The sequence below is a fragment of the Coptis chinensis genome, chromosome 5, assembly GCF_015680905.1.
Source record: "Coptis chinensis isolate HL-2020 chromosome 5, ASM1568090v1, whole genome shotgun sequence".
Lineage (NCBI taxonomy): Eukaryota > Viridiplantae > Streptophyta > Magnoliopsida > Ranunculales > Ranunculaceae > Coptis > Coptis chinensis.
Window position 1 is genome coordinate 5,318,299 of NC_141460.1, and position 12,498 is coordinate 5,330,796.

At 39.6% G+C, this 12,498-nt stretch overlaps 1 protein-coding gene across 2 annotated transcripts; it reads left to right on the forward strand.

Moving 5' to 3' along the window:
• Positions 1-3,691: 3,691 nt before the first annotated feature.
• On the forward strand, positions 3,692-9,533 carry LOC147496376 (auxin response factor 2A-like). 2 transcript variants are annotated; one of them, XR_015194725.1, is made up of 14 exons: positions 3,698-4,288; positions 4,362-4,418; positions 4,494-4,649; positions 4,721-4,805; positions 5,197-5,287; positions 5,362-5,526; positions 6,027-6,146; positions 6,254-6,329; positions 6,413-6,581; positions 6,673-7,601; positions 7,732-7,922; positions 8,155-8,351; positions 8,659-8,742; positions 8,984-9,533. XR_015194725.1 is itself a non-coding variant. In XM_086559402.1 (13 exons), the coding sequence occupies exons 1-12, from the start codon at positions 4,034-4,036 to the stop codon at positions 8,318-8,320; spliced, it is 2,460 nt and encodes an 819-aa protein (XP_086415528.1). In that variant the 5' UTR covers positions 3,692-4,033; the 3' UTR covers positions 8,321-8,351; positions 8,659-8,968. The 2 variants fall into 2 exon arrangements, 1 of the variants encoding a protein (XP_086415528.1); XM_086559402.1 differs by lacking the exon at positions 8,984-9,533 and having other exon boundaries at positions 3,692-4,288; positions 8,659-8,968.
• Positions 9,534-12,498: the final 2,965 nt, after the last annotated feature.

Here is a 12,498-nt window from a genome sequence, read left to right on the forward strand (position 1 = left end):
TTCAAGCTTAATGGATCACCCATAGGTTTTCTTAAGTCAGAAAGAGGTATCAGACAAAGAGACCCTCTATCACCTTTTCTATTCATAATCTGCATGAAAGTTCTTGCGCGACTACTCACCAATGCCGAAAAGGAAAAACGTCTTCACGGAGTAAAAATCAGCATAAGTGATACCCCTATATCTCACCTACTCTTTGCCGATGACAGTTTTATTTTTAGCATATCAAATATAGCTGAAACACACGTCCCTAAAGATATCCTCAAAACTTTTAAAAATGTATCGGGACAGGAGATCAATTTTCAAAAGTCAAATATCTTCTTCAGCCATAATACTCATCAACATATCGACATCAACGTATTGTCAAAAGAATCCTCAAGATTGGGAAGACCATTATATTACCCATGCCAAAAATTTGGGAGCTCCTCTAGTTCTAAGAAAAAAAAACAAAATTGATTTTGAATAAGTTTTATAGAGAGTTACCCAAAGAATGGAAGGGTGGAGAGCAAAACTTCTTTCTCAAACTGGAAAACTTACGTTCATAAAAGTCGTAACCTCAGCAATTTCCTCGTACATCATGTCAATTTTCTCCCTGCCGGTTTCAGTCCAAAAAAATTTGGATTCCGTAAACTCGAACTTCTTTTGGTGACAAATAGACAACATCACAAATAAAGTGCATTATACTTCTTGGAACAAGATTTGTCAGCCAAGGTCGTGCGGTGGACTGGGAGTTCAACTTGCTTTACATCACAACACTACTCTACGAGCAAAATTACTCTGGCGAATAATCAAAGAGCCTGATAAACCATGGGCCACTAGTCTCTTGAAGAAGTATGTACGTGGACAGTCAATGGTTAGAGCTACATGCCCAAAAGGCGCCTTGAAGATATGGAAAGACATTATCAAAGCAAGGGATGATATCCTTCCCCAACTTTGCTGGCATATCGGAACAGGAAGAAACATTGACATATGGCTGGATCCTTGGATACCAACCTTACCAAGTAGAAAACCAATAGGGCCTCCGCCACGCGCAAACCCATACCAGCGAGTGGAAGACCTCATTGACAAGGGAACTCAAACTTGGAAAATAGTTGCTCTCCACCGCATCTTTCTCCCATATATTGCGACAGAAATCATGAAAATACAGCTCAGTCACAACGAGCATGTTGACTCCATAAGATGGATGGGGGAAAAGACGGTGAACTAACAGTGAAGTATGCGTACAAGTATCTAAGCAAAAGCATAGAAGACAACAACAACCACAATCCAAATTTTTGGAATCACTCGTGGAACTTGGACACAACAGAAAGAGTAAAACTCTTTTTATGGAAAGCCATTTGCAACAACCTTCCCACAAGGGAAAACCTATGGAATAGAAATATAATCCCTTCTGGAATTTGTCCGCACTGCAACAACTAGGTGGAATCTACTAGTCATGCACTCGTTCACTGCAATTTACTCAGACATGTATGGTATGCTTCTAACCTTTCCATTAGGACAGACCACTGGAATCAAGATACTACCCTTACCTCTATTATCACCGCCATTATCGCTAGAATACAAAATAAGACTGAGATAATAGACACTCTAAGTACTCTTGCTTCTATCATGTTCTCAATATGGCCGAGTATAAATGATCTAATTTTTAACAACATGCACATAGATGCAATTAATATAATCCGTAAAGCTTCAACCTTCATAACTAACAAGAAAGAACCTTGTGCTAAAAACAATTACATAGATAGTTGGCCCGAGATAGAAAATGACTGCTACTACCTCATTACAGATGCCACTTGGAATAGTAATACTAACCAGGCAGGCTTTGGTTTTTCTATATGGAATAATTTTGGAGATTGTATTGGTGCAGGACATGACAGAACCAGTGCCGCTGACCCAGAAGAGGCAAAGGCACGAGCCATCCGAGGAGGAGTAGACTTGTGTCGACCTTTGCAGCTCCGACGTGTCACCATTTTGACGGACTGCAAACCCCTAGCTGAAGTCTTCGAGCAAAAAGGAACCAATTTATCTCGGGGAGCTAGAGCAAAGAGGAACCAATTTATCTTGGGGAGCTAGATCAGTCGGATATGATATTTAATATAGGAGTGTGTTTGGTAACTGAGACTGGAAACTAATTAGGAATAGAATGGAGTAGGAAACCATTGGAATGGAATCTATTAGAATAGAATTTGATTCCAACTTACAAAATGTGTATTTGGCAAACGTTCAAAAATCATCGGAATTCAATTCCTACTTCAATTAATGTGTTTGGTTGCCGTATATAATCCTCTAAGAGACTCCAATTTTTAGTTTATTTCCCCATTTTTGGATTAGAAATAAAAACCCGATTCCATAGTCTAGGATTCCTTTGGATTAACAGGGGTCTATCAAAGACTTAATAAAAGGAATTGGAGTCCGTTCAGAATCCAATTCTATTGGATTCTATGTCTCCAAATAGGCCAAAAGTGAGTGATCCACCAAGAATTCCAGTTAATTCCACTCCTCAAGTCCGATTCCTGGTAAACAAACGCACCATAGTATCTCTTTGTTTGATTATTGTAATTTCTTTTACATTTGCAAAGATTCGAACATTATTGCTTATAGGCTAGGGGACAATAATCGCCATTTTACTTTGAATCCTGCTACAACAAGGTCACTGATTACTTTATGTATGGATGTAATAAATGTAGGAAACTCTTCAAAGTTTTGGAAGTGTATTTATTTTATTTATAAAAAATAAAAATAAAAATAAAATAATGTATGTATATTATTCGAGACATTTGTTGCCTTTTGAATTTCAAATTATCTATTTTTTGACGATGAACATCTTAGAACTAATAACCAAACATTGTGAAGTTTGGTGGAGTATGGATAAGATGGAAGGAAGTGTGAAAGGATGGAATGCTTCAAGAGACTCATTCTAATACAAGGACTTTTGCTGACTGTGAAAAGGAGGAAATGGCATCAGGAGATTGTTTCTAATACGAGGACTTTTGCTGACTGATGCTCAATAGCTAGAGGACATAAAAATGTAACAATATTTTAGTAGCTTTTAGGACAAAGATTCCGCATTTGCTTGCTTTAGACCAATAATACACAAGTACTAAAAGACAAGACAAGTGGGTCCCTATAACTTACACCCATGTACGCTTTGTCCCAACCATGTAGCGCTCACCACGTGGACTCTTCTCTTTTGCTGTTACGATATATTGCGAAATTTTTCCACAAAAACCACTGATCGCTGATTTGCTGTTATAAATCTCGTCGTTGTAACGTAACAATCGCTTTTGGCTTTGCATTAAAGACAGCCAGATTTTCATGAAACACGAGAATTTAGTGGGATAGGATTGTAGGAACCTTAACAGGGGTTGCACCTTGCAATGCCAAGCTAAACCCAATATTTTTTTTGGTGCAACTTACAACTTTGATTATTTATTGGAAGTCTCTTTAATAACTTTGGGAAATCTGAGCATAGTATATTAGATGTTGTGTAATAAGTTTTAGTCTCAAAAGTTTGTCTTTTTAGTGAGTGGCCAGACGACATTATGGTTTCGTTGTGAACAGTTCCTGTGGGGTTGCATTGTGGCAACTCCAGAAGGGATTGCTTGCCTACCAGCAACTTGTGTGTGTGTGTGACAGTTGACAGTACTAGAGAGAGAGGGAATAGTGATAAGATGCATCATCCACTTGGGGGTAGGGGGAGGGGTTGGGTGTTAATAAACCAATTCTGATCCTGCCCCTCAATACCAAGACATGCCCACCAAAGCACACAAAAAATAATTTTTTATTCACCTTTCCGTCTTCTCGCATCTATCCTTTCTCCTCAATCACTAAACCAACGCCTCAGCATTTCTCCAATACCCTCTCGCCACGTCTCACTCTCTCTCCCCCATTTAAAAACCAAGTCACAATCATCATTTCACTTTTACTACTAAGTAGCACATATTTTGTTTCTTAAAAAAAAAAACAAACAAACAGTTGATTGATATGAAAGATCTGTGCTGAATTTCATATATAGAAGGAAGAAAGAAAGAAAGAAATGAGTACAATTAGTAGTGGCGTTGGAGTAACAACAATAACGAGTGATGAAGAAGAAGCGCTTTACGCCGAGCTATGGCATGCTTGTGCTGGACCACTTGTTACAGTTCCTCGTGAAGACGACCGTGTTTTCTATTTCCCTCAAGGCCATATTGAACAGGTGGAAGCCTCGACGAATCAGATCTCTGACCAACAATTGCCCGATTATAATCTGCCGTCGAAGATCCTCTGTCGTGTAATTAATGTTGAATTGAAGGTATTACTTCACTTCACTGTCTACAATTATATTTATCATTTTTTTTTTAAATTTTGTTGTTGTTGTTGTGTAGGCGGAACCGGATACTGATGAGGTTTTCGCACAAGTGACTCTTCTTCCTGAAGATAATGTATGTGCCATTTTTGTATTGGGACTTTTAGCTGAAAAGAGTATTAACGATTTTGTGTTGATTTTTGTTTACCAGCAAGATGAGAATTCCGTGGAGAAGGAGCCATTACCGAATACTCCTACACGTCCTGTTGTGCATTCCTTTTGTAAGACGCTTACGGCGTCTGATACTAGTACTCATGGTGGTTTTTCTGTGCTTAGACGGCATGCTGATGAATGCCTGCCGCCCTTGGTTAGTATTCAATATTAGTGCTAGTATATGTTTTTTGTTCTAGTTGGGTTTAACTATTTTGTCTATAACAGGACATGGCCCGTCAACCTCCAACACAGGATTTGGTTGCCAAGGATTTACATGGAATGGAGTGGCGTTTCCGCCATATCTTTAGGGGTAACTTCTCTTCACCCTTATTACTAATTGAATGGTTGGGGTTCTCAAACAGCTTCATCTGTTGTCCAATTTATTGGCTTTGACACAGATGCTAGTAGATGGTTTCTCTGAATTTTTTTTCCATATAATATGTTCTGTAGATAGCTGATGGTGCTTTGAAGAAAATTTGTTTGACGACTTTTCTGTTTTTGGGGTTTTCATTTCATGATCAGTTCTGACCAGAGTTTCTTCTTTGATGTGTTCCTTCAATGTCAAAGAAAGTTCTGGTCTGGAACTATATCTAGTTGATGACAACTCTTTGTTGTAGTTGTTATATGCGTTGTATTTCTTCATTTGCCATAATAGATAGCAATGGCTCCATTTTAATTTTGTTCATAACTTTGATATTCAGGTCAACCAAGGAGGCACCTGCTTCAAAGTGGTTGGAGTGTATTTGTCAGTGCCAAAAGGCTTGTTGCTGGGGATGCTTTTATTTTTTTGAGGTTCGTTACATTGTCATTACTTTTAACTTCTATTGTGATTGATCATGCCTAGTACTAATAATAGTGGTTTTCAGAGGTGAAAATGGGGAACTTCGTGTAGGGGTAAGACGAGCTATGAGACAGCAGAACAATGTTTCCTCTTCGGTCATCTCTAGTCACAGCATGCACCTTGGTGTCCTTGCCACTGCTTCGCATGCCGTTTCCACAGGAACATTTTTCACTGTCTATTACAAACCAAGGTTGGTGTATTCGGGCTCAATTATTGCTTCGTGTCATTTAATTATTATCCCGAACGAAGTGTGTTTTTGGGCCAGGGACGCTTAAACTCACTTGTCCGTCTGTCCCGATTTTTTTTCTGTTTGTGTTCCAAAATAACGCTCAGAACACCCCCTTCATCTTTCGTCTTCCACAAGACCTCAACTACTTCTTCCGTCTCGTCTCCACACTGCCGCTTTCATGTAACCCCTCTCATCTTCTTCTTCCTTTATACTTCGTTCGGCCCCCCGGATACTGGTATACTAGTTTACCTAGTGATAGGATGCTTTTGATATGCGTGTTTGTCCTAGACCTTTGAGAGCACTTGTTTGGCACTTCACTGTAGGCATAACTGACCATTTCCCTTTAATTATAAAGGGATGATGAAAGAATGTCTGGCCTACTTTGATGTCTAACTGTGCGTTTGATGTTAAATTGCATGGCATGCCTCTGACAAGAAATTTTTGTTAAAATTGTGTTACAGGACAAGCCCTGCTGAATTTATTGTTCCTTATGATCAATACATGGAGTCTCTTAAAAATAACTACTCCATAGGAATGAGGTTCAAGATGAGATTTGAAGGTGAAGAAGCTCCAGAACAGAGGTAATGCTACACCTTTCCAGAACTTGGAAACCATCTGCTTTTCCAATGTTTGCATTGTGTTTGCTTCCGGTGGCGTTCCATAAGCAACCTGTTCTGCTCAATGGCAGGTTTACTGGCACAATGGTTGGAACTGGCGATGCTGATCCTAACAGGTGGCCTCAATCAAAATGGAGATGCCTGAAGGTAGTTTTTAACTTCTTTTATTGCATTCAGACATTATATTTGTTATCTTGAATGCTGAAATTCCCTACTCCTACTTTTGCTAGGTGCGGTGGGATGAAAGTTCTTCTATTCCTCGTCCAGAAAGGGTTTCACCTTGGAAAGTCGAGCCTGCATTGTCTCCTCCTGCACTGAATTCCCATACCATGTCACGGCCTAAAAGGCCTCGTGTGACAATAGTGCCCTCTTCTGATTCATCTGTTCTTCCCAAGGAAGGTTAGCTTTTCATCAGCCTGGCTCCCTGCATTTGTATTGGTGACAGTTTAGTGGTTGGATAAGCTCTAATCTCTCTCATTCTATTTTTCAGTTCTGTCTAAAGTTTCAACAGACCCTTCACCAATTAATGGATGCTCAAGAGTCTTGCCAGGTCAAGAAGGATCGACCTTGAGAGGCAATTTTTCTGAAAATACTGAGATGGATTCTACTAGAAAACCTGCTGTCTATCCTCTGCTAGACTTCAGAAAGCTAGATGCAGTTTCTTGTCAGAGAAACTACGTGTCAGAGGATTGGGTGCCTCAAGTCAAGTACGAGTCGACCTATATGGATTTGCTATCTGGTTTTCAAACGCCTACAGACTCTCCTCGGGGATTCTGTCCATATGTAAACCCAATCACTGGTGATGCTGGCCCAGCAAAGAAGAATTTTCAAGACAAGGAATTCAGATTTAGCTTGCTGGGTGGCTCATGGCCCATGATGCAATCTAACCCCTCAGTTGACATGCCGGACTCGGGCAGTAAATTACCTCAACAAGCTGGCGAGTTTTCTTGTGAGAATCCAGGGCCCGTAAGATATGATGAATTTCGTGCTTATTCTGACCTAAATAATCTCAGAGTTGAGCAGCATCCACAAAGCTGGTTGATACCTTTGTCGACACCATCTCACTCTGAAACTCTACTCCATCCAAACAAGCGAACAGTGAAACGTCATCAACATGAAGGTGTAAAACCCAAAAGTGATGGCAACTGTAGGCTCTTCGGTACCCTAATTAGCAGCCAAGTTGCATCTGAACCATTAGTTTCGCGTACAAAAACAGATCATGAGTCTGGAAATTGTGTCCCGTCTTTAGTGCATCATTCACATGCTTTAGAGGCTGACCAACTTTCAGAACAGTCAAAAGGTTTGAAGTCAGCAGATATTGTGGGTACAGATCAAGGGAAACCTCTCCAAACGCATTCGCAGCATTCTAGGGATGCTCAGAGTAAAATCCAGTGTGGTTCAGCAAGGAGTTGCACCAAGGTTTTTCCTCTTTCTCAGACGTAATTGTTTGCTGTTTACGGGATAGTTTATATTGGGTTCTGATGCTAGTTAGGTTTCGGTTATATAAACAATATAAACTCAGAAGTCTATACATGAATGTTCCTTACAGGTGCATAAGCAAGGAATTGCTCTGGGGAGGTCTGTGGACCTTACAAAATTTAATAATTATGATGAACTGGTTGCTGAGTTAGATTACATGTTTGAATTTAATGGTGAACTGATGTCTCCCAACAAAAATTGGCTTGTGGTATACACTGATGACGAAGGTGACAAGATGCTTGCTGGAGATGACCCCTGGTCGTAAGTATTCAAACACTTCTTTCAATTTTAACCATTGATCTTCTAGTGGATTTTTCCTTATCATCAGTACACAATCTTTTTGTATGCATTGTGTTTCTGAATATCTCACAACGTAACAAACATAGGGAAAAAGAGAAGGTAAAAAAGAGGAAGAAAAGGAATAAGATAAAGAAGAAAGAAATGAATACTCGGTATTTGCTGAAATACTGATTGGTGTCTTTCTCTTAAACAGGGAATTTTGCAGCATGGTTCGCAAGATTTTCATCTATACCAGAGAGGAAGTTCAGAGGATGGGCGCAGGGAGTTTAACTCAAAAGGATGAAGAAAATCTAGATGCTCCCGAGGAAAGAATGGGTCCTAAAGAAATTAAATCTCCACAGCATCCTACCGGTTTGTAGAACTGATACATATGGTTGGAGTTAAAACTTGGTAAGTACTCCATGTCTTTCACTCAGCACTTGTGGAAATAAAATGCTTAATTTACAGCTTTCTCATAAGAGTCTAAACTTCATCCAGAATGGGTGTAAAAGATTTTAGAAGTCTCTTTTGACGACCAAATAAACTCCTTCAATATTCCTTTGACGTAATCATTAACTTACTGGAGCAAATTGAAAGTAATATGTACAAGTTGAATTAGTTTTGTGTTTGGCATTGCTTAGTGTGTGCATTGTGTTGATCACCTTTGTATATACAATAATCGCTGAGTGTGTTATGTCATATTATATGATCTAAGCAGGTTACATAGAAGATTGTGCAAAGTCCATTACCATTGAGCTTTGAGAAATGCAATATATATGGTATCTCAGGTCTCCTTTTGCAAGTGAGTACTTTTCTGCAGCAACTCGCACTTCGAAGTAGATTAAGAAGTCCGATATCACAGTTTTGGATGTTCTGTGACTTTTATAGTAGCATAGATAGTTATGCTTTTATCTGATTATAGTTTTGCATTCTGAACTATTTATGTACAGAAAGAGCTTCAATTTCTTCAAATACTCTTTTGCTCCCCCCCCCCTTGTATATAGGATGAGTATCTACTGACTTTGTTCTTTTTGTTGTTGTAGTTGGTGAGAGTTGTTTTTATGTTTTTACTGTTGTGAATGTCTGTGGGTGGGTTGGGACTATCTTTCTGTTGGAAGTGGGAGCTTTTGGTTCCGCGAGCGTGAGCGAAGATCAGAAAGTAAATATAATTGTCGTGGAAGTTCTCTTGAAACCAAATATGGATTGAATGCATAAGGGAAAAGCTAGCTGTGAAATGAAATTGCCCATCATGCTGGTAAGCTTATCAAAAAAAAAAGGCTTTTGCTTTTGCTCATAAGGTGTTGTTGGTCGTGTGAATATGGTACAGGATTAAAATTCTGAGGGACCTTTTTTTTTTTTTTTTTTTTTGCAATCCGAGGACCTCATTATCAACTGGTGGGTATGCCAGGCACGGAATTATGATCCGAGGGCCTGATATGTTATCAACTGGTAGGGTGGCAATGCTAGGCTGATTATTAGCACTTTGACGTCAGACAATGTATAAGGTCGAATATTTGTCGGGGGTGGGGGGTGCGATAGCTTGTTTTTCAATGAGAATGATAAGGAAATAAAGAACCACTACATCTGTAGCCACTAGTAAAACATAATGGGTTGAATGAATTCTTTAAAAGTGTCCATGGTCCCATATACAAAATCCCCTAAATAGTGGTGCTTTCGTAGAAATGGGGAGACGTCTATTACTTGTGCTTTGGAATGAAATGCACATGCAATTTCCAACACACTAAGATCCATCTTTTGGTTGAAAGTTGAAATCCAGCATACTGGGAAGAGTGTAACATGGAGTTCTTTTTATTTTAAGCCACTCGGTATTTGGTGAGACAAGTGATGGCTGGTCTCGACGTTTGGACCCCGCCAAGGCGCCAATAATGCACACTTTCAGATTGTGGACCTCATAATTCATTGAGGAAAAACGGAATGAGCCACATCAATCTATTATTTGATGGGGACAATGGGGCCTTAACAGGGGATTTTTTTTCCTTCACGTTTCCAAAGTTTGTTCAAGTTCATCTCCTTTATTTGGGCCAAGAGCAGACTTACATTTTGTATTTTTGTTAACTCTTAGTCAATGGCCAAAGGTTGAATAAGGGGCCTTTTAGACCTTCAGGTTTTAAAGTACTACACAAATTTACCCCTACAAAAGGAAAAGTACCCTTACAAAATTTCGTTTCCAGATACAGTTCTTTTAGACGATTAGTTCGACATAGATCGAATTCGAAGAAGGTGAACCAGATAATTGCTCAACAAAACAAAAAGGGGACAATTGACCTCATTCCAACCTTTTCTAAAATCTAAAGCATTAATATCAAATGTCTTGGACTAAATAAAAAATAGGGAGTGACTCTCCAGGACAAATCGGGGGAAAAAGTAGGATAATTTTTTGAATCGGCCGTTGAATAAATGTTTAAAGTAGGATAATTTCTTGAATCGGCCGTTGAATAAATGTTTAGGTAATAGCAGATTGAGAGAAAAAAATAGAGTAAGGGAATCAGTAGTTTTTTTTTTTTTTTTTTTTTTTTTTTTTTTTGAGAGATAAAAGGGAAACACTTCCAAACTAGGAAGTGCTCCCCAGAGAGTGCATACATAATTCAATCAACGATCTTGCAGTAACATGGTTTAAGCTATAGTGCGGGGGGGCTCGCCTGCCCCTAGCCGCAAGCGCATCAGCTACAACGTTTGAGTTTCTACTAATATAATAGAAGGTACAAGCATCCAAAACAGAAATACTGGCATAAATGTCATGAGCCACCGAAGTAGCTCCCCAAGATAGGTTTGTCCCTCTACTCTCCAAAATCTCGAAAGTCTCGGCCGATCAAATCAAAAATGGCGATGTTCCGGATCTGCATACGTTGTGAAAACTCTAGGCCTCCTTGGATGGCTCGAGCCTCTGCCTCTTCTGGATCAGCACTTATGTCTCTGTCATGTCCCGCACCAATGCAATAACCAAAGTTATTCCAAATAGCAAAACCTATACCTACCTGTTTAGTATTACTATCCCACGAGGCATCTGTAGTGAGGTAACAACAATTATCAGTTATATGAGGCCAGGCATTTATGTGTTTGTTTTTAGCAAACGGCTTCTCAGTGTTAGTGATAAAAGTTGAAGCTTTGGAGATGATGCCAAAAAAATTTGTTTGTTTGTTGTTGAAGATAAGATCATTTCTGCTAGTCCATATGGAGTACATGATTGAGGCAAGTTCACTTAGGGTGTCTTTAATATCATATTTAGAGTTTAGCCTAGTGGTGATATTTGTGATGATGGAAATGATAGAATCATCGCTATTCCAATGATCGGTTCTGATAGAAAGTTTAGAGCCATACCATATGTGTCTGAGCATGACACAATGAAAAAGTGCATGATGAGTAGATTCCACCTGATTATTGCGCAAAATGGGCAAGTAGGCGAGGAGATGATATTCCGATTTACCGATTTTCTCTTGTGGGCAAGTTCAAAGTTACGATTGTTTTCCAAAAGAACAATTTGACTTTCTCCACCGTGTTGAGATTCCGGATGCTTTTCCATAGTTGCCGGATGTTGGTTTTGATCTGCATTTGTGCTTTCACCGAGGTATTTGTAAAACGCACTTCACCGTTAGTTCTCCATTTGTTTCTTCTAACCATCCGATAGAGTTGTTGTGTTCTTTGTCGACCGAGAGGCACTTTCGAAATTTCCTTGACGGTGGTTGGGAGAAAAATGCTATCCAAAACATTTCTTTTCCACGGCGGTTTTCGGATCAATGAGGTCACCTACGCACCTATATGGGCCTCTGTGGCATGGGTCCCATGGGTTTGTTGTATGGTAGAGTTGGTATCCAAGGATCGAGCCAGATATCGATGCCATTTCCCGTTCCAATATGCCAACATAGCTTAGGGAGGATCGCATCTCTTGCTTTAAGTATACCTTGCCATATCTTGGATGCCCCTCGTCTAGGGCATTTTACCCTCAAGATCGAATTTCCCCGGACGTACTTCTTTAGAAGGCTTACCACCCAAGGTTTGTCCGGTTCTTTAAGGATTCTCCAAAAAAGTTTAGCTTGAAGCGCGAGATTGTGATGAGATGCACGCCTTATCCCCAATCCCCCACTTGATTTTGGTAAGCATTTTTTGTTCCAGGAGATATAGTGCACCTTATTTGTGTTGTCTTCTTTTCTTCCCCAAAAGAAACTAGCATTTAGAGAATTCAACTTGTTGCATGTAGATGTTGGCAGTTGGAAAACTGACATCATGTAAGAGGGGATGGCCGAAGTGACTGCTTTAATGAGCGTTACTTTTCCAGCTTGGGAGAGTAGCTTGGCTCTCCACCCTTCCATTCTCTGAGAAACTCTTTCTAGTACTTCAGCAAAATCAATACGACTCTTGCGTCTGAGGATTAGCGGGGCTCCCAAATATTTTTCATGGGTGATTGTTTTCCCAATTTTCAGAATTCTTTTCACAATGCGTTGATGACGAGTTGAATAAATATTTAGGCCATAATAACCAGTTGACTACTTTATTCCTGTACAGAGGTGTACTTTTGAGTGATTGATTTTGAATAAGTGGT